The sequence below is a fragment of the Triturus cristatus genome, chromosome 2_1 (assembly GCF_964204655.1).
Source record: "Triturus cristatus chromosome 2_1, aTriCri1.1, whole genome shotgun sequence".
Lineage (NCBI taxonomy): Eukaryota > Metazoa > Chordata > Amphibia > Caudata > Salamandridae > Triturus > Triturus cristatus.
In genome coordinates this window covers 1182145204-1182167299 of record NC_140581.1, presented here as the reverse complement: position 1 = coordinate 1182167299, position 22096 = coordinate 1182145204, and the positions used below count along the sequence as shown (strand labels likewise).

Here is a 22096-nt window from a genome sequence, read left to right as displayed (position 1 = left end):
CTACACGAGGAAGGGTCGACATTGGATCTCATATTCTCCAACGAGCCCCAGGAAACAGTATCTAAAGTTATCACCGTTCCCTGGTCAGACCATTGCCTTATTCTTTTTAGGCTACCCAAAGCTGTCCGGCAGATCAAGGTTAGGGCCTAGACCACTGCTACAAGGAGCTGGTCAAAGCTTGATCCTGGAATCTGGACAAAAGTCCTTAAGGACACAACCCCTAATTTCTTAGACAACTTAGAGGAGGATAACCAGCAATGGGAGGGTTGGATTATTCAGTCAATGGATGCATGCGTTCCAAAGATTGGCACCAACCCTAAAACACATACAAAGAAAGCCCTATGGTACAATGATCATCTTATTTTACTGAGAAAACAATGCAAGAAAGTGGAAAGGAACTGGAGAAAGGAGTATGAGCCAGCCCTCAAAGCTAAATACAAAGCCTTAATCAGGTCTTATCATAACCAAATAAAGAAAGCGCAGGCTAAATTTTATGAGGAAAAAATTATGCAGGTCTCAAACTCCCCAAAGGAACTATTTAGAGTGGTCAAAGCCTTAACCACCCCTTGTGAAAGTAATATTCTTCTACAAGCCAAAAAAGAAAGATGTAATGAAATAGCATCTTTCTTTCACAAAAAAGTGACAGATACCTACGGCCAATTTCAGGATAATACCGAACCAACTCCAGAGGAGAAAATCAGTAAGGAATTTATCTCCAACTCTAGACTAATTCCCTAGGCTTAACGAAGAAACTATCCTCAATCTGATAACAGTAACCAAATCTGGATCCCCATTAGACCCTGCACCTCAAAAATATCCTACCCAAAGCGATAAACGTCATTCTTCCTTCACTTGTGGAGCTACTCAATTGCTCACTAGACGTGGGTTTGGTTCCAAAACACTGGAAGCATCCAGTAATTAGACCTATACTAAAAAAAACACTTAGATCCAGCAACACTTGGTAATCTTCAACCCATGCAAAGCAAACACAAGGAGATGATGGACGGAGCGCTGAAACTTTTCAGACACTCACCCCCAGTCACAGATCTGGGTTGAATCTATCATCGTTCTTCAGCTCACTTTTCAATCCCAGTTCAGACACAGCTATATGTAAATCAGTCTTGACCCTGTGCCTCATGGGAGCAGACCAGCCCGAACTGCCAAGCCATGTCTTCCCTGGACCAGAAACAAGCATCATGGGACCGGTTTTGGGCTAACAGCCCTCATCAGCCAGGCTAGCTTGAATCTTCGACCCATATTATTACTTCCTTTGTTAGGTTTGAAAATTCCATTCCTGCAATGCACTCGTTTCATGCTATATTAGGTTAGCAGTGTGTGGCTAAATAGACGCCATTTGTATTCATGTTATGCAACCCACTGAGTTATCCCCTTAATGTGCAGACTTCAGTTAGCAAGTGTGACTTCATTTTGTATTTTGGAATCCCTATTACGCTGCTTAGGCTGTGCCCGTACTAGGCCTCATTTTTCAGTATTGCTTGCCTCAGCAGAACACTGTACTTCATTATTATTTTCTCTCCTGGTCAAGGCTGCTTCCAGATTTACTATTGAATAGGCCCTCGCATACCTATCCTAGTGTGTAGTTCTGCTCCCACGTTAGGAGACGCTGAGACTCGGCGCTGTGGCCTTGAATTGTAAATAGCATGTGCCCATCTGGCAGGTGGTAGCTCTTCCTTCCGTGCCTCCTTTGTTCATGTTCGGCCCAGCCCGGTAACTTTCCATTGTGGGTGTGTTTGGAGGCTCTAGGGAAGAATCATTACGTGTTGCAGACTGTTGGGGGGTCAGTCCCTCTGCAGACATCTTAGGGTGCAGGTCAGATTGGACTCCTCTGCAGAGTATTGTTAATAAACGATGTTTGTATTCTCTACTGTCTGACCGACTCTTCATTCTTGGGAAGGCATAGCAGGTGGTTGCAAGTAACCTGGGTGGCCCCTAAGGGCCACTTCCTTCACCTTTTCTTGTTAAACGTATGGATAAACATGTCAACTGGTCATTAGCCAATTTTTTGAAGGACAATACCATTCTCCACGCAACCCAGATGGGCTTTCGTGCTCAGCATAGCACAGATCGGCACTTTTGGTAGTCAGAGGAGCTAAAAGCTCTGCTAGATAATGGAGGCTCCACCTCTATCAAACTACTTGACCTGAGCACGGCATTTGACACTGTTGATCATGTCATCTTGCAAAACTAGGCTAAGGGCAGTAGAAATTCAGGATAGAGCGATGGATTGGCTCGTCTCTTTCCTAAAAAACAGATCTTATCAAGTTATGGAAAAAGCCTGCTTCTCAGACAGCCTGCTAACTATTTGTGGAGCGCCACTGGGATGGTCACTCACCCTACGGTGTTTACCATATATGTTCAACAGCTTGCCACTATAGTGCAGAAGTTTAGCATGTCAGCTGTCTCATATGCAGAGGACACTCAGTGGTTGTTTCTCTGACAAATGGTCTCAATTCTGGTAACCAACAATTGGTACCCTGCTTGTATAAAGTGCTCACTAGATGTTGAACTGTTACTTAAAGCTAAACTGCGACTAGACGGAACTAATGGTACTAGGAAACATGGCCATACCCAGACCATTGGATAGCTGGCTAAATGGTATGGGCTACCCTCCTGACCCCAAATCCTCTATAAAAAAACTTGTGAATATGGCTAGATAGAGCCCTTGCAATGGATTATCAATTAAACAAATTATCTGGAATCTGCTTTGGGCTACTTAGAATGATCAGGAAGATACTAGCTCTGATCCCAGATCATTTAAGAAAAACTGTGATTACGTCTCACGTTTGGACTATGGCAACTCTCTTTATGTGGCCTCACCTAAGTATGTAATAAAGACATTTTAGGTGGTGCAAAACACGGTAACTAGGCTCCTGCTAAAGGTTCCAAGCTACGTTCCAGTAACAGAATCCTCTAAACAGCTCCATTGGAAAGAATGAAGTTCAATTCCCTCTGTATTGCACACAGGGCCATAAAAACAAAGGTCCAGTAAAGCTCAGATATCTGGTATCTACGTATGTTCCAGCCAGACTCTTACAATCCTCTCAATTACATCTCCTCAGCACGACCAGAGTCAAAAGGACAAGATGGGGAGGAAGATCATGTGCGCACTTGGTACCTAATTTGTGGAAGGATTTCCCACTTAGCCTCAGATCACTGCAAGATGAACTCACCTTTAGGAAAAAACTCAAGACCTGGCTGTTTCCTCTTTAATGCATAAGTGGGTGCAGTTACTCAGTTCAACACTCACCAGCGAGGGGAAGCCCTCGGGGCAGCCTTGTGCTGTACAAAACCAAAACATAAACATAAACATAAAATATGATATTGGATCCATGGGGCCCACCAGCACACCAGCAGGAGTTGCAGCTCTTGCAAAAATGCAGAACATAGCATTAAGAAAGGTGGAAGGATCCGACGCCGGAGTTGGGAATGTCGGATCCTGGTTCGAGGGCACTGGCGTCATATGAGGGACCACCAATAGCAGTTTCGATACTGGTTGCCCTGTCGAAGTCTTCAGCCTCGGAGCCGGAGTCATCGGCCTCGGATACGGGGACAAAGCCGGAAACATCATCAGAGATGGAGTGGGGAACAACTCTTCTCTATGCACCCGTGGTTCTGGATCCAGGGATGCAGACATCGGTGAACCACCTTTCAAAGAAAGACGAGAGACCCATGGCACCGCTTCTTCTTATGTTTCTTTTTAGAAGACCTCGAAGTGAGGGGTGACAGTGACTCCAAATGTAAATGTAAATGTAAATGTGCAGGAATTTATATAGCGCAAATCACCAAGCGGTCTCTAAGCGCTTGCTTAGGGAACCCGTCCTGGTATTCCCCTGTGAGATAACCCGGCAGGGCATCCGCAAGGTGAAAGCCAGGCATCCCGCCGCGAGGGGCCCATGTGGAGATTAAGCAAGCTATTGCCCAGAGTCGCAGAGTGTGGACCCATGAATCGAGTATGCACTGGAACGAGAATTATCGAGTCCATGGACATTTATGGACTCAAGACCCATCCGAGCCGGGAACTGAACCCGGGTCCCGGGCTGACCTCTGCTTCCAGGTCTGCCTCCTCTAACCAGTGAGCCACACTTCTCCACTTCTCCAAAGAAGGTCATGACCTCCAACAACCTCTCTTCTGCTTCTTAGCTTTCACCATTATCATAATTACTTTCCTTCCTTTCAAGGCTTTCTGGTTCATCTTGCGACACAACTAGCAGGCTTCAAAGTCATAATCCAATGACAAACACCATTGACAGTCTTCATGGGGGGCCAGTGATGGACGTCTGACCACCACATTCCCTACACGGTTTGAAGCCCAACTTCCTCGGTGGAGACATGTTCAATAACATCAACATTGCAACAACAGAATCAAAAAAATCTCCTAGAAAATGGAGAGCCTAGAAAAACCGTCACATGTTGATTGCGCGGAAAAAATGGGAACTGACGTCAGCAAGTTGCCGAGGTCTTCTTATGCCTCCGATGATATCGCACAGAGTTGCGTGCAGAGCAGTGGTATTATGACGTCCTCGTGGGAGACCTATAGGGAAAAGTTTCTGTGGAATGCTGTGCATGGGGTAGATTCAAAAGATGAAGAATCCACAGGCAGATGTATCCATCAGAACTTTGTGTACTGAACTATCTTGAAATTATGTGGTAACTCGTTAACGAAGTTCCATCTCCTTTTCTGCAGTTTTCAGTGATATTTCATTCATAATTTTCAAATCCAGAAAACTCAAGAAAAACATGTTCAACATAACATTCAGTTGTACATTGAAAAACATTTTGCTAGCCCCGTGTACCCTCAGGTTCACATCACTAAAATATACATAGTGGATCAGGAAGAGAATAATTCTTCATTCTGATACAGCTTGTAGCATACCGCATCTCACAGAGACAAGTCAAAATTAAATGATCCAAAAAATGCCTGTCATGACAGCAGTAGCTACTATGAAGGGCTGTTCATGTGCTGCCAACAACACAACTTAGCATCTGCCAGAAGAAACCCTGTAAGACACATTTTGGAATTTTGGTAGTTGCAGAGCAGCTATGTTATGCACTAAAATAATAATTCAAGATATAGTATTCTGGACTGACAACACAAATGATGCAACTAATTAATCATTGTCTCTGTAGTCAAAGTCCTCTAGTTCATATTTTGTTATCCTGTGTCTCAGTAATGCCACATTTGAAGATAAGTTTCAAGGACACTAGATGTGTAAGAAACGTTTCACACCACCCAATCTGCAAATGAGGTCCACCAAAGAGAGGGTAATGTACATACCAGGTTTCTTTTTTGATAACCTAAGAAACTGTGAATCTTGCATCACCCAAAACAGAGCCTAGAACATTATTCAGCCACAGACTAAAGCTCCTTCAAGTATGTCCTGTGCAGCTCATCCCATTATTCACTCTTCTCAGCTGAAGAACGTTTATGCACAAATCCAATTGATCTATCTTTAGGGTTTACTTTTAACACAGTCCCTTCTTTTGTGATGCTTAAATACTGGGTCAATACTTGAAATTGCATCTGTGGTGTTGTGTGCTTGATTTCCACAAGGTGTCTAGGTGCAAGTATTTTAGTGTTCCCAGTGCTCTTCGCACCTTTATATTCTTCTAGTTTTCCCTTCAACAGCCAGAGTTTCTTCCACTGAAACCAATCAACATGAACATTTCAATGTGTGTACTTCAAATATAGAGGCATAGACAGAGAGCTGATTATACATAACCTGTTTGCCTGAATAAGTGTGAGATAAAGCACATATTCAATGATTTTGTCCTCATAAACAGTGTAACACTTGTGTTTTAAGAACTACTAAGTGCTGAGTACAGTACTAGGAAGCCCTATAGAGAAATGCCTAAGAGCGTTGGTGCAAGACTCCCTCTATCCACAAGGAAATTAAGTTTTGCAGACTCTACACAACAAGCTTCGGCGAAGCAGACACAGGTAACAGTCTTGAAGCTTTGTGTAGTTGGCTCCAGGTGCTGTGTCTGAGACACAATGTGAGCTGCACATTGACATACACTGCAGAGGGACAAATACTTTGCAAGACTGTCATTCTGAGAACTCTTTAGGAAATAACTTAAGAGAAAGTGCATCAATTGAAAAGCATCAAACCACTTTCAAATGAGTCTGTAAGTGTCAAGCTTAAAAACTTTCATTCAAAATTCCAGATTTTTTGTGAGAGGTTCTATCATATTCATTTGAAATTGTTCAACCACCGTTGACCTAGTCTCTGAAGTGTGATCATTCAAAAGAAAAACAGCTATTGGGAAAACTTGCTAAAGGATCTCACCAGGTTGACCTTCGAAAGATTGCATCATGAAGGTTTTTTTCACATTTGGTCAGGCCTTCGTCATTATGAGGGCCTATGAGATTTGAGGCTGTCAAAAATTATCAGACAATGCTTGGTCTACAGCTGCATCTTTTCAGATAAACGTTCCTGCTTCTTTTTAGACAATGCTTGTATATGCTGAGCGCCATAGCCAAATTCCATTGAGTGGGCCAAAGGGTATTAGTCCACCATCAGAAGTTTATCATTCAAACTGTGAGTTGTGAACGCTCCATTAGAGCAAACCTTTACTACCACAAACCTCCTTGTTCTGCATCACAATTTCAATCATTCAAGCTACTCAGAGTATGTTACCAGAGTAAACTCCCAGTGCAACTGAACCCCATCACCTCTATTTTCGATTTTAAAATTGCATTCAAGACCACCTACTTATGCTTGACAGTGATTGCACATAACTATTCTCAACTCATTTGTACACTCGGATGCTTTCCCATTATCTTGTCAGGTAAATATGTAGACATGTATATGTTCTTTGTTGTCTAACCTATCTATTATTAACTCTTTGTTTACCCAGTATTTTGGTACTACATATAAACATCTATCTTCTCTACCAAAAATGCAATTGACGTTTGCACTGTAGTTGTGTTGGTACATGTACCATTTCTTATTGAAAGGCTTATATTTTGCAAAATAAAAAGTAAGTCATAAATAAACTGGAAGTAAATACTCAAATACTTATTGTGTGTGCTGAAAGAAAAGAAATTCTTCATATAAACCGCCACATACCAGACACCTGAACTTGGTTCTCTAGAAATTGCTGGAGCAGAATAACATGCTAGATGGAACACGATTTGGCTTTAGGAAGGCCCACAGCACTGAAGCCACATTGTTGGCCACAGAGGATATCCGTTCCATCATGGATAGTGATAAAAAGGCTGTGCAGGTCCTTTTGGACCTATCTGCAGCCTTTGATAAGGGTCCGCTATAGGGTCCTGAAACAGCACGTAGTGGAGATTGGTATTGAAGGTGTAACCCTCAATCTCCTAGTTTCTTTTCTTAGCAACAGAGTGTAGCTAGCTCGTTGGAGAATTTACCTCCAGCTCCTTCTCCTTGATGGGTGGGGTTCAATATTTATGTGGTCCCGCTGGCCGAATTGACCAGATCTTTTGGCTTTAAAACAATATCTTATGCCGATCACGTGAAATAGTTGTTTCTATTTCCAACAACGTTGAGAAGGATGCCCTCAGGTTTAATAACTGTATGAGAGTGATTCTTAACTGGACAAACAGCCAGTGCCTAAAACTGAACTCTGATAAGATGGAGGTGCTCCTCTTTAGGTCAGATTTGTCATTCTGGAATTCCTCTTGGTGGCCGTCCACGCTTGTTTCTTTACCAACCCCAGGCACTAAAGTAAAAACCTTAGGAGTAGTTTTTGACTCTACACTCAAGTTCACAGACCAGACAAATCAGCTCATCTCTTCTGCTTTTTCTTTAAAAGATACTGCAAAAAAGGTTTGCCTTTCATGTTATCTGATCTTCAGACAACAGTGGTTGTCGCCTTAGTGTTATCACTGATGGATTACTGCAATGCTGTATATCTGGGTATGCAGCAAGGTTTACTAACAAACTTCAGAGGCTGTAGTTGGCAGCAGTCCTTCTTCAGAAAAGCTTCAGAAAATATGAATCAGCAGACACCAGCGCCAAGATGCCTTCGGGCATTTGCTGCGCTATACAAATACTAATCTAAGTTAATAAACCACATGATCAATCATTTACATGGCTATAAAAGAAGGGTTGCAGGAAGAGAATACAAACAAGGTTCATGAAATATATATTACCTTTCCTTTCATCGCGTCAACCTTCTGTTTGAGTTGTGGTAACACATTATTTGTAGGCAAACCCTTCTCCAGCTGGCTCACAAATTTAGCATATTTAGTTACTTGAACATTTAGAAGTTCTGGATCCAAAATATCAAATTGAGACTGTAGGAATCAACATAGGCACAATTAATAATCAACATTAAACAAATCTGAGATATCTGCTGCACGATCAAAGGTTGTAAACACAGTCTGGTTAACTTAGTTTAGCCTCACTGAACTTTTTCAAGGACCAGATGTACAAAGACATTTTGTGGGCGTAAACCCTTGCATGTCAGAAAAATGTTTCTAACTCAGAAAATGGGTTTACCAACACATACTGAAACAAAGTTAGGAATGGGCATGAAAGGGTCATTCTCTTCTAATTGTGATTCAGTGTGGAATTTCTCAATGGTGTCGCAAACCAATGATCAATTACTGACACCTCAAAGGATGTGGTAACTGTTTCAATAAAGGAAAGCTGTCCCTTTTGGTCAGTTTCTTCTTTGTGAATCATGTTGGCAGCCTCAGAGGAATAGCAATGGCCCAGAGGACTGCCTGCTAATCCTTGATGCTTCTGGAAGCTCTTTTCTTAATGTAGCACCAGTTCCTTTAAGGAACATGTGCTGTGTTAAACAAAATATCAGTGGGAACGCAGCAAACTGGGAATGCCCACACAGGATGGTGGTACTGTGTTTGTAGCCAATCGTAGAGGGCACAAATAGTGGGTTACCTAATTAATATTCATTAGGTAGATCATCCTGCGACCTCCTGCAACTGGATATTTTGCAATGTGACATACTAGTACATAGATTGCATCATAACATTTAAAATTGGTCACCAAGAGTTGGTGCTCAATTTTCTACCACCTTTTGTAACATATCTTGTCCATCTGGCACCACGTATATTAACGTTTGCAACAGAATACAACTCATTTCATTAGTCTTTATTCGATTAAAAATCATAAAAGACACAGTATCAACAGTATACAAAGCCCACATCAATAAATTACATAAAAAAATATTAAATATACCAAGACTAACATAATGACAATGAATCAATACAAAGCAATAATCCAGAAAACATACGACCCAATGATAAATTTTAAGTCTGCAAATATTTCCTTCTTATGACCCAACACGAGGACCAGAACTTCGCCATGGCAACTACAATAACCTCCTTTGTGTCGCACTTAAAAATGCGCAGAGCTGTTTGCGCAGAACATATACCTAACTGTTTGCACAGGGGCTTAATCCACTTCATACGGGGTACTCTATATGCTGGGCAAACAAATAGCACATGTGGAATGGTCTCTGGAATCCCTGGGCAACAGTGACAGGAAGAATCCATATTTGAACCCAGATTATGACTCCAATTTTTAGTAAATGATTTTAAAGGTAAGCATCCAACTCTAAATTGGTGGTACAACTTCCTGTCTCCAGTTCCAATAATAGTATCCCAATAGGGTTCCAGTGAGTAAACCACCTTATGGTCCATAAAGAGATCAGTTAGTGAGCCCCCAGGGATCTGAGCGTAAGATTTAGATTGGGACATCTCAACATACAGTCTCTTTAGCGCTATCTTCGACGGGAATACAACTCTAATTAACAATAGTAAAATATAATAAACATCTGAAAAATCTCCATAATGTGCTTGGTGAAATGTGCTACATATAGATAATGTCAGGCTTGGTTTTTTAGACTGAGATAAAATAGCATTATAGTGGAACCTTTCTGCATTGTTTAGAACCAAGACAGTAAGACATTGTAAGATCTGTTTGGTCTGCTGCTATCACTTTAGTTGTAGGTTTGTGTTATACCTACAAAGGAATTATTAAGCTTTCAGATTTGATTTTCTATTGGATATCTCAGAAAGCAAGAATGCATCACATTTTAAAAACATTTTGTAAAGCAATATTTGAGCAATTTCCATTCATTTTACATTTGAAATATTATAAAATTGAATGGACCGAGTCCTCTGCCTTGTGATATTTTTTTTCATGCCAAATATTTAAAAAGTGCTGGACTCTAGTCATGTGATGTACCTTCAGCCAATCCTCTTGAAGAACAGCCCATTCTTGTAAAGAATCCCAAAGAAGCTGCTTGAGCTTCAGCTCTGCGCTGACTTCTTCCAACTCATCAAACCTTGAAACCTCCACCTTTAAAGACATATTAAAAAAAATCAGGCAGGTTACTTTTGAATTAAAGATGAAGTTAGGAGGAAAAAACATGACTAAATACCAGAAAATTGGAATATAACATGGTCCACAACTGAAATGTATCCCTTATGACGCAAATCACAAATTTTTGAGCACCTAAGTTGACAAATGGCAGTCCATGAATCACAAAATCAGGTTGCAATGAGAAGTAAGTTTGCAGATAGATTTTCAATGTTTAGAAAAGATTTTGGAGTCAGCATAATTATTTCAAAGCAGAGGTCCAGACATGTTTGTGACAGAGTACCTGTCTATCAAACTCTAATTCAGGCCCTACGTTTCCATGCAATTTCAAATAGATATCCACATTCCTATTATGAATTAGGAACACTGACTGGTGTCTATGCCTCAAATCAATTTGGACTCCTTATACATCACACTTTAATAGCAGCAGTCATTATATTACCTCAGTGATGAAAAGCGGCTGAAAAAAATGTAAACGTGGCGCTGCTTAAAACATTAAATAAATAAATAAATAAATAATGGATTTCTCCCTCCAAAACCCACGATAAAGAATGAGAAACTTGATTTAATTACATAGAGAAAAAGGTTAATTTGCATATTTGAAGGCCTCACTTTTATGGCATTTTCAGCAGGTCAATAATCAGTTTTATTTTCTCCAAAATAGCCCAATGTTAAAAACAACATCCCCGTCATTTATCCTTTTTTAACCACACAAACCATACTGTTTCTCTGGTTGGCAGGCTGATGCTTAGCAGTGAAAAGGTAGACAGCTCAATCTTACCAGAAACACCATCTCACAAATACATTTAGTTCACTGATTCTTCTGTCACTATATTTGAACTGGTTTGGCTAATTTAAAAAGGTAGTACATGTTATGTCAAAGAAAACAACACCACCAAGAAGAACTTATAGTTCGTTGATATTGGGAACTTGTAAAATAGTGCAGTCTTTATGATTAGAAGCAAATTAGGAAATGAGTGTTCAATAAATGAATTTAAGAACAGGACATAAAAAAACTAACGCATAAGTCAGGAAAGAAAATTTAAACAATGGGCCCTATTGACCAAGATAAAAGAAGATGTAAAGGAATGGGGTCTATTCACAAAAGTAAATTCACTAATAAACGTATTTGAATGACCAAATTTACCTTACTTACACCTGCCAACAATTCACCCAGGAATATCTGGCACACATAAGGCCACTTAAGTATGCGGCGACCTCCACCACAAGTGCAGATCAAGTGGTGAAAATCTGGCATTCCAAGGGATGGTATGACTGGAAGTTTGTAAACGCCCTCAAACATGGCTGTCTGTCAGCATTCAGAAACTCCTGTACTTCCTTTTCCACCTTGGAAAGAGTCAGAGATTCAGTCCAACTAAGGGCTGGTTTAAGTTCTCTTCTAGGATGGGAAGGGGAGCACATCTCAGAGCTAAGGGGAAGTGGTTTCTATCTGTGGGGAAAAAAAAGTAAAAAAAGAAATTGACATGTGCACATGGGATCCTACCCCCATGTGTGGAATACTCTACTATGGAGAACTCAGCATAGCAGGAACAGGATCCTGCTGGGAATATCACATGACCTTCCCTAAAATATGCATGGAAAACTGCACCTAGTGCATCTTTCCATGAGTATTCCTGGGAGTATCTGTGAATTCCAAAAAGTTGTAATGTATCACAATGTGTTGTGAATAGGGACCATTGTCTAAAAACATAATTGAGCGCCATTCTAGGGATGTACTCATTTGGCTACCAAAATGTGTATGTTGTGGCCATGAATCTGCCAAACACCTATTTCTGACTGCCATGCTCTGAAATTTGAAATAGACTACTTTAACATGTGTCTACATAATGTATACCCAACCAAAAACCTATATGAAAAATTGATTGTACAATAAAGCTGTTTTAAAATCCTCTCAGGCTCCTAGATAATAATTCCCTCGTGGAACCTAGACACATGGTACTTATAGCTGGAGGTTTTAATCTATCAGATTGTGATTCACTTTCCTAAGAGAAGGAATCTGGCTAATGCACTGATGCATACAGGGTCACTGAAATGATTTGCCTCCCATTACCAACCCTGCAAGTCAGTAAAGTAGATGAGCTACTGCTACTGACATTCATTATTACTAAGGGTATGAGAAATGTCAACAGTCATTTTTCTGTAGGATCGTTCAGCCTGAGCAGCCTTCAAGGCTTGACAAAGTCCTAGTTTATTATTTTGTTGCTAAGTACAGAGCACTTGCAGTTTCTTGCATATTTTGAGGTGTTCATCAAGTTCTGTCTCAATTTGTTGTGATCACAAAAATAAATATGCATGCCTTTTGTAATGTACTTCAGGTAAAACTAGATAGATTATATTTCATATTCTAGAACTGATGTATGGGTGATAAGTAGTAAGAATTAAGCTTCACTACATACTTTTCAGCCTAGATTACCTTCCCACAACAAATTATTTATTTTTGATGATAATCTACCAAAAATAACAGAATTTTAAGATTTGATTCAATTTTATACACTGGGAGTATGTAATGTAGCATAATCAACTAGGAAATGCACGTAACCTAAAATCGCATATTACATTTTAAAAGTAGTTGGGGAAAATACATATGTAGGCTTTCCTGTTTTCAGTGTTTATGTTTGTGAATCCAAGTCGATATTTTCCAGTATTTTGCGAGCTTCCCAAAATCAGTGGTTATCAGTGTTTATAAATATCAGCACCATAAGGATTTGTCAGAGGCCGTGTTTGCAATGTTTACAGAATATGTTCAAAGATTAAGGGCATGATTATATCTTTACGGAAGGGTTACTCCATCACAGCAGTGACAGATATCCCATCCGCCGAAATATAAATCCCATTATATCCTATGGGATTTATATTTCAGCGGCCGGACATCCATCACCATTGTGAGTAACCTCTCCGTCAAGATCTAAATCAGGCCCTTAGTTTCTATTGCAGCAGGACCACTGCTAATAAGAGGTAATGTGCATACGGATTTTATTTGCTTATTTGTTGCCATGTAACATATACAGGGCTTAACATTATTATTGGCAATATCCTCTGTTATCTTTCTTCCACCACAGAAGATCATGTGCCCAGATCTATGTGCATGGGTGCTAGTGTATGATGTAGTCTTACTTTTGCTAAATGCCAACAATGTGTATACCAATCTACATGAGATGTATTCTCACAGTTAAGCACAGTATCTGCATTTCATTTAGCATATTTTATCTTCATATTACCTTGTCTTTAGTTTATTTTACTGAACGTAGATACTTCACTGAATATTTTTTTAAAGAGTAATGAGCATAGTCAGTGACTTGACTTTCCACTTGCAACATTGGCCTTCTTGTCAGTATGTTCTATTGTACTCTCAAACTCACTGTGGGCACTGAGCTACTATCTGACAACACCTGCAAGAAGTGAAATCTGGTAGAATTTCTGGGAACTTTTCAGCAACTACAGCTATTCACAATGACTCAGTCTAACACTCCCTGATGGTATAGAGTTGCTACACTGCTGGTATGCACATTTCTCCATATTAACATTTCTTTAGGTAGTCATAGTTGTAGAGCTGTGTTTAGTGGTACACCATCTGACTTCCAGTTGCTTCATCCTCAATAATGATGTGATGAAATGTAAAAATCATCAAACTGAACTAAAAGAAATATTATAAAAATGGCTAAAAAAAGGACAAAAGCTAAATGCCTTATGGCAGTCTGTGTTTTTGTTTAGAGTGGCATACCTCTAAAGTCCATGGTTGACTTTAAGCCGTGGATCGGCGTACATATTGTAGCAAAAAACCTCATATCGTCCAATTGATCTAATAGATATACTTCTGGATTAAATAATTCATTAAACATTAATCTTAACATTAATAAGCTTAATTTTATGAACATGTGTAGCTTTTCATGACACACAATTGTGAAGCGATATTCACAATATGTTTAGATAATCACATCTTGATTGCATTCATGCCTTTTATAGCTGGATTTGTAACAATTGTGTAGTCTTGATGATTATGATTTTACCCTTGAATGTCGAGCGATAAACAAGAATAAGGGTTTATCCATATAAGTTGGTACGTTGACTTCGCCCTGTTAAGATGGCCGCCATGTGATAGATGAATATTGCATTAGCTATACCGGTGGGGGAAGTGACGTCAATGGATTTTGATTTCAAAATGCTCTCGCGCGGCTAGCGCAAATAGACACTGAAGAAGGATAACCTGAAACGCGTCTGTCTTTTGTTTGTTGCTGAATAAACAAACCTACGGAATATTCCCTGAGTGCTGTACTTTGTCCGAAAGTGTGGACTTTGTTGGTAGCGCTGATTTTGAACGCGGGGCACCACCGCGTTACAGCACCCGCCTACGAGTGCCTTGGCTTCTGGTGCAACTTGGTAGCGAAATTGTTTCCAGGGCACCACGTGAGGACACTGCAGCTGTGCATCTACACAGGAGTGAGGACTGCAACCGCAGGAGCAGAATGAGCACGGACCGTCCCTTCCAGTGAAAGCAACGGGATCGGGTAAGGCGTGCTCCTATCTATATTACAATCCTCCTCAATTACTGCATTACGAGTCCCGCGTCAGGCGTATGGGAGTCCGTTAGAAGGAAGAGTATACTCTCTCTTCCTTATATTCAAGCAAACCACAAGCAATGTTTGACGAAGCAGATCGTCGCGAGGCAGCTCATGACATCTTCAAGAAAACCACAACATCGTCATCAGTGAACCCACAGGCTGTATCTAATGAGTCAAACACTCGCAAAACCTTGCGCACACTTTTCACCAAACTCGAAAGACTCTATGAAAGGGAGGTAAGAAAGTGGTGGGAAGCCACCTCCCTCCAAAGTTACATGGATGTCGACAGAGTGCCTAGGGGCCTACGGATTTACACTGTGCCCGCTTATGAAAACCCGGATCCTTGTCTCCTGGAAGAATGGGCTGAATACACAGCAGCGTCATGCAAAGGCATGCTCGCAATCCTGGTTAAATTCGCGTGGAGCGACAGAGAAAAGGCATTGGTGGAAATTGCAAATCTGGAGAAAGAAATTGCTAACGATGATGACAAAGCCAAACAGGAAGAGTTGAAGGAAGAAATGAAGAAACGTTTACAAAAATACGAATTGAAAATACGACAACGCAAGCAGGACAAATTTGAGCGTGATGAACGCGATTACGCCCAAGGTAGGATTCTGACCTTCGCAAGAAAATTTGACGAACCACGTAAAGCCATCCACAAGAAGAAATCTCCGGTATCGTCTGATAGAATAGAAACTTCCGAATCTGAGGTCACGGAAAGTGAACTATCGGGAGAAGACACGACTGCCCCTCAGAGTGACAAAACGAAAAATCCTTTTCACTTGGAGTTCGATCTTATACGGCAAACGTGGCTGAGAGGCGGAAAGAGCAAGCCTCCGGAAAACGCAGACGGACAAGGAGAGGTGGCTGGTGGCGCACGAAGCAGAGGAAGAGGCAGGGGCGCATCTCGAGCGAAGCGCAGCAACAGGGGAAAACGGTGGTAGAAGAAATAAATGATCTGACCATCATTAACCTCACGCCACGTGTATTAAGCGAAGCCGAAGAGGCAGCCTTGAAATTAGGACTATCATTCTGCCCGAGCGACCGCTTAGAATACACGCAGACGCGCATCGACTTATTCAAATTTATCCGCAAAATCAAATTGCAGAAATATTTCAAATTAAAACCTTCTATAACTGAAACGAGGAGACTGAAGCAAAAACCTAGGCATAAGGTAACAGATGTCCTAACGGTCCAGGATCTGAACACAATTGAATTGCTGGAAGAATTACGAGCAGAAGAAGCAATCACAACCACACAGAGTGAAGATTTAGTCCTGAGAGTACACCGGGCGGGGATTGAACAAGAAACACCTTTGACCACCTTCAAGCCTCCCTCTATTTTCAATCCACAAATGCCATACGACGCCATAGACTCGTTTTCCGATGCAGTACTTCATGATCTTCAGAAATTCAGAATCAAGACTGCTTCCTGCACACCGAAACAACAGAGGAACTTAACCCATGAACAAGAAATGATCCTTAAAAATTTGGCTATGGATGAAAATATAATCTGTAAACCTTCGGACAAAGGTGGCAACGTAGTGTTACTTACAAGAGAACAATATTGTCGAGAATCTTACCGACAGCTGAATGACATCAGGTTCTATGAAAAAACTAACAAAGAACTGTATCAAACTAGCATCACCCAGTATCATACCTTGATTTCTAAATGGCATAATCTAGGGTTGCTTGATATCAATGAATTTCTCTTTCTACGTAACAATGATCCAGTCACACCTACGTTCTACCAATTACCGAAAATCCACAAAGACAAAGTTGATCCACCTGGGAGACCGATAGTCTCTTCAAAAGGGCAGTTTGGCAGAGAATATGTCGATTTATATAGACAGTTTTCTTCATCCATTTGTCATACAACTCAAGTCATATGTCAAGGACACCAAAGATTTTATTTTTCATCTGATGGACATTCACTGGGAACCTACCTTTAAACTAATTGCCATGGATATCACTATCCTATACACCTGTATTGATCACCACCAGGGTATAATGGCAATACAATACTTCCTCAATAAAAGGCCCCTAAAATTCGCAGAACACAGTATCATGCTGCTTGAATTCATTGAATTCTGTCTCCACAACAATATTTTCCTATTTCAGGGTTAATTATTTAAACAAATCTCTGGAACAGCTATGGGCACCTGCTTCGCCCCCAGCTATGCGAATCTTTTCGTAGGCTGGTGGGAGGTGCAGGTGGCCCTCAGTGATGAAAGACAAAAATGGGCCGAACACATAGTTGTGTGGCACCGTTACATCGACGATCTTTTTATAGTTTGGAGAGGTTCAATTAAACAGGCGAAGGATTTCATTTCTGAACTCAATGATAATAACCTCAATCTTGGGTTCACATATGAAATCAGCACCACGGAAGTCAACTATCTAGACCTGAAGGTGCAGGTGAGGGATGGCAACCTTGGAACCGAATTATATCGGAAACCAACTGCCGGTAACTAAATCTTACATGGCAGCAGTAATCACCCCCCCAAGCTGATAAACAGTATACCCTATGGGGAACTTCTCCGGCTGAAACGAAATTGTTCCAGAGAGGCTGATTTTGTGTCTGCTACCTCAAATTGTATGGCAAGATTTTTAACTAGGGGCTATAGTCAGGAAGTTCTAAACGCAGCATTGGTGAAAGTCAACAATATCCAGAGGAAGGATCTGTTAATCCGGACTGACATCCAGACTAACAGTAAAAAAAGAACAAATTTAGAAGGTAGCAAACTTCGGATGATAACAACTTTCTCAGATGATGCTAATACTTTGAGGAGAATAATGAAAAGGAATTGGCACATCTTGCAAACTGATTCCGTAATGGGTAAAGATATCCCAGCAGTGCCATTGATTACTTTCCGCAAATCACGGTCTTTGAGGGATAAACTGGTTCAGAGCTACCTACCACCTGTAAGTCAATCTAAAGGTGTCCTGAAAGACATGAAAGGTTTTTTCCCATGTGGGAAATGTAAAGCTTGTTGCAACAGTAAAAGAACCCTGAGCTACACTATTGCTGGGATAAAAAGACCTAAACTCATAGATAAATTTATCACCTGTACCACCACTCATGTAGTTTACTGCCTCTTGGGTCCCTGTGGACTAAAGTACATTGGCAGCACTATTCATAGTGTAAAAATGCGCATCTTGGAACATCAGCGTGCAATTATGAATAATGACAGCAACTACCCAGTAGCCAGACATTTCGCCCTCAAACATAACAGCAACAGGGAACTGTTACAGTACTTTGGTTTGGACTGTGTATTTACTAATCCAAGGGGTGGGGATAGAGTGCAACGCTTGCGGAGACTTGAATCCCGCTACATAATTGATTTACACACCAAAACACCTTTTGGGCAGAACAGCGAAGAGGAATTAGCTGTGCATTTGGGGAGGTAATCAGGGAGATTCTGATACATAATCTCTTCTTCTTCTTCTTCTTCTTCTTTTCTCCTTTTCCTTCTTTGTTATTCAGGAAGCTCAGGGATTAAAAGATGTAAGAACATTTCATTTCTTTTCTTGTCATTAATATTTGTTTCTACTGAGCATGTTATGACTCTTTCTAACAGTAGTGAGTTTATAGTTCAATAGATTCTATTTGATTTTTTCAATCATGCATAATAAGCTTAGGCCGATACACGGCTTTGAATGTTTAATGAATTATTTAATCCAGAAGTATATCTATTAGATCAATTGGACGATATGAGGTTTTTTGCTACAATATGTACGCCGATCCACGGCTTAATTTTATGAACATGTGTAGCTTTTCATGACACACAATTGTGAAGCGATATTCACAATATGTTTAGATAATCACATCTTGATTGCATTCATGCCTTTTATAGCTGGAATTGTAACAATTGTGTAGTCTTGATGATTATGATTTTACCCTTGAATGTCGAGCGATAAACAAGAATAAGGGTTTATCCATATAAGTTGGTACGTTGACTTCGCCCTGTTAAGATGGCCGCCATGTGATAGATGAATATTGCATTAGCTATACCGGTGGGGGAAGTGACGTCAATGGATTTTGATTTCAAAATGCTCTCGCGCGGCTAGCGCAAATAGACACTGAAGAAGGATAACCTGAAACGCGTCTGTCTTTTGTTTGTTGCTGAATAAACAAACCTACGGAATATTCCCTGAGTGCTGTACTTTGTCCGAAAGTGTGGACTTTGTTGGTAGCGCTGATATATATATATATATATATATATAAGAAAGGCACCGCTGCAATTCAGTCTATGATTTCACGGAGGAGCCTGTATCACAGTATGCATGGCTCCAGGGCAGACTGTGCGAGACTCCTGCGGTTGAAGGCGTTCTGGGGACCCAGGAAGATTACTTGTGGCAGCAGCAAAGATAGCATTCCGTTTACCTGCATTTAAATTTTAATCCAGTACTCAAGATGAGATACATTGAAGCCTGGGGGAGTAACTTACCTGACTTTCCAAGACTGGTGCATGTTGGGAGTTGTGGTTTGCCGACGCAGCCACAGCGAATCTCCTCAAAACAACCCGGCTCACCTGGATTGCCACCAATGGCAGAACAACTTGCTGAGAGAATATATAAGCGGATTGGTTGCGAAGTGACTTTGTTGAAGGCATTTGAAAAAGACATTTCATGTCGAAACGCGTCATGCCATGTACCTGCTGCAATAAAAGATTTTCTTGGAAGCACCGCTGTGTCCCTCCGGTTCTTCGATGTAAGAAACGTGTTTGTTTTTATATATATATATATATATATATATATTACCTACTGGCGGTCGCCAGTAGGTAGTTATAGTTAGGACCCCTTTTCCATAGGAAAACCTCAACATTCTATTTTGAATAACTTTGGCGCCGGTCGATGAATCCTCGCGAATTTCTCAAAATAGGTGGGGCGCTACGCTATGCTCCTACCCTGAAAGTCTCGGGGGGATCCGTCAAGCGGGGGCTGAGATAAAAGGGGGGTCCCAAAACGCGTTTTCCCCATGCATTTTTCCATAGGACCTTTAGAACGAGCTACAGCCCGAACGGCTGAACAGAATTACTCGAAATTTGGCAGAGAGGTAGTCCCTAGGTCAAGGAAGTGCCTTTTGTAGGTTTGGTGTAAATCTGTTCAGTAGATTCTGAGAAAATAGCCTTTAAATCAATATATATATCTGAGCCCGCTTACGGTACGCTTACCGTACGCTTACCGTAAGCGTACGGTGGCGTGCGCGAGCGCGATTCTGATTGGCTCTTAGATCTTAGTAAACATTCGAATCGGCCGAAACCAGGAAGCGGCGGCCGCCATTTTGTGTATTTCACTCAGAAAAAAAAGAGTAAAAACAAGAAAAGGGGGCAATGAGGAGAGTTACAGACCCCCTTACATTTGTGAGGGGGTCAAAGAAGGACTGTAAAGTACAAAGAAAACATTTATTGATTTTAAAAAAAATCACGGGGTACGCGTACGGTTAGCTTACGGTAAGCGTACGGTAGAAAAAAAAAAAAAAAAAATGAAAATCAGATTTAAGTGTTTAGATATTAGGGGGCTCTAAAAAGAGCCGTTGTGTTTATGAAATGATTTTTTAGTGGTACCTACAAGTAAGTACCGATGCAGAGTCTAAGGTTCAAGAGGAAGACTCTGTTCCCTTCATCATTGAAGTGCACACCATCTCCTCTATAAATGTCTTGCATGTCATAACGCAAGTTGTTGTGGTAAATGGCACCCATACCATAGTCACGGAGGAAAGCAGAAACAGATTTGTTGACGTGCTTTCTTGCTTTGTCATCGCACCGCGTGCCCACCGTGCGTGCACGGCACTAACTGCGTAAAGTGGGCGCGCGGTGCGCGAAGCGCACCGCGTGTTCACTGTGCGCGCACGGTGCGCGAAGCGCACCGTGCGCGCACGGAACGAACTGCGTTAAGTGGGCGCGCACGCCACGAATGGCGTAAAGTAACTTAGCATTTAAAAAACCGTACAAATTCACTGAAAAAACCATAGGTTTCACACACGTTATAGTTAGGAATTAGCATTTAAAAAACCTTGCAAATTCACTGAAAAAACCATAGGTTTCACACATGTTATAGTTAGCGGAAATTTTACTGATAAAAAACCAATGAAATTCCCCCGTTATAGTTAGTGCAGGCAACTATAACTCACGCGACCGCAATCTTCTGCTGATGACATATGTGTCTTTATGAAAAAAAAATATTTCTAATATATGTATAGCTAAAAATGTATGGAAGAAGACATGGGCAAATAAGTGTCTAAATACAGTATTAGCATCAGCAGAGGATTGCGGTCGCGTGAGTTATAGTTGCCTGCACTAACTATAACGGGGGAATTTCATTGGTTTTTTATCAGTAAAATTTCCGCTAACTATAACATGTGTGAAACCTATGGTTTTTTCAGTGAATATATATATATATATATATATATATATATATATATATATAATCTACTGGCGGACGCCAGTAGATAGTTATAGTTACAACCTAGTTCCCATAGTAAATCTCAAAATTCTATTTTGAATAACTTTGGCGCCGGTTGATGAATCCTCGCGAAATTTTCAAAACTAATGGGGCGCTCCATTCAGCTCCTACCCTGAAAGTCTCGGGGTGATTCGTCAAGCGGGGGCTGAGAAAAAAAGGGGGTCCCAAAACGCGTTTTCCCCATGCATTTTTCCATAGGACCTTTAGACACAGCTACAGCCAGAACGGCTGAACAGAATTACTTGAAATTTGGCAAAGAGGTAGTCCTCAGGTCAGGCATGTGCCTTTTGCATATATGGTGTAAATCCGTTTAGTAGTTCCTGAGAAAATCAAAAGTAAAATCATATACATATCTGGGCGGAGCCTAACCACACATCTCATTGTGAGATCTGATTGGCTGTCAGCACTTCATCCAAGAAGTGTTGGCAGCCATCTTGGGACCAATATACATGATAGCACCTCATTAAAAAGCATTGCAGTTAATAGAAGGTTTTAAGACTTTAGTTACATTATAAATCATTTGTTGATGGTACCATACTCATTTTAGGAACTGTAGTATGTTCTAAGGTGATTTTACCATGTGAAAAAGCCTTCTGCTGGGATATCATGAATCATGTTTGAGAGAAAACTATTTTCACATGCTTTTCCCACAGAGGTTTGGAAGGTGATCTATAAGCTAAACTGAGAGCATATTTTCTGTAAATTCACA

At 40.8% G+C, this 22096-nt stretch overlaps 1 protein-coding gene across 2 annotated transcripts in view; it reads right to left on the bottom strand.

The window, feature by feature from the left end:
• The window catches only part of DNAH6 (dynein axonemal heavy chain 6), a 2458578-nt gene that overhangs the window by 1836374 nt on the left and 600108 nt on the right, over positions 1-22096 (bottom strand). For both annotated transcript variants that reach the window (XM_085636629.1, XM_085636630.1), the window contains exons 17-18: positions 10206-10319; positions 8144-8287 (exon numbers count right to left, since the gene is read on the bottom strand). In XM_085636629.1, the coding sequence (XP_085492755.1) occupies positions 8144-8287; positions 10206-10319 (258 nt within the window). The remainder of the gene's footprint in view (positions 1-8143; positions 8288-10205; positions 10320-22096) is intronic.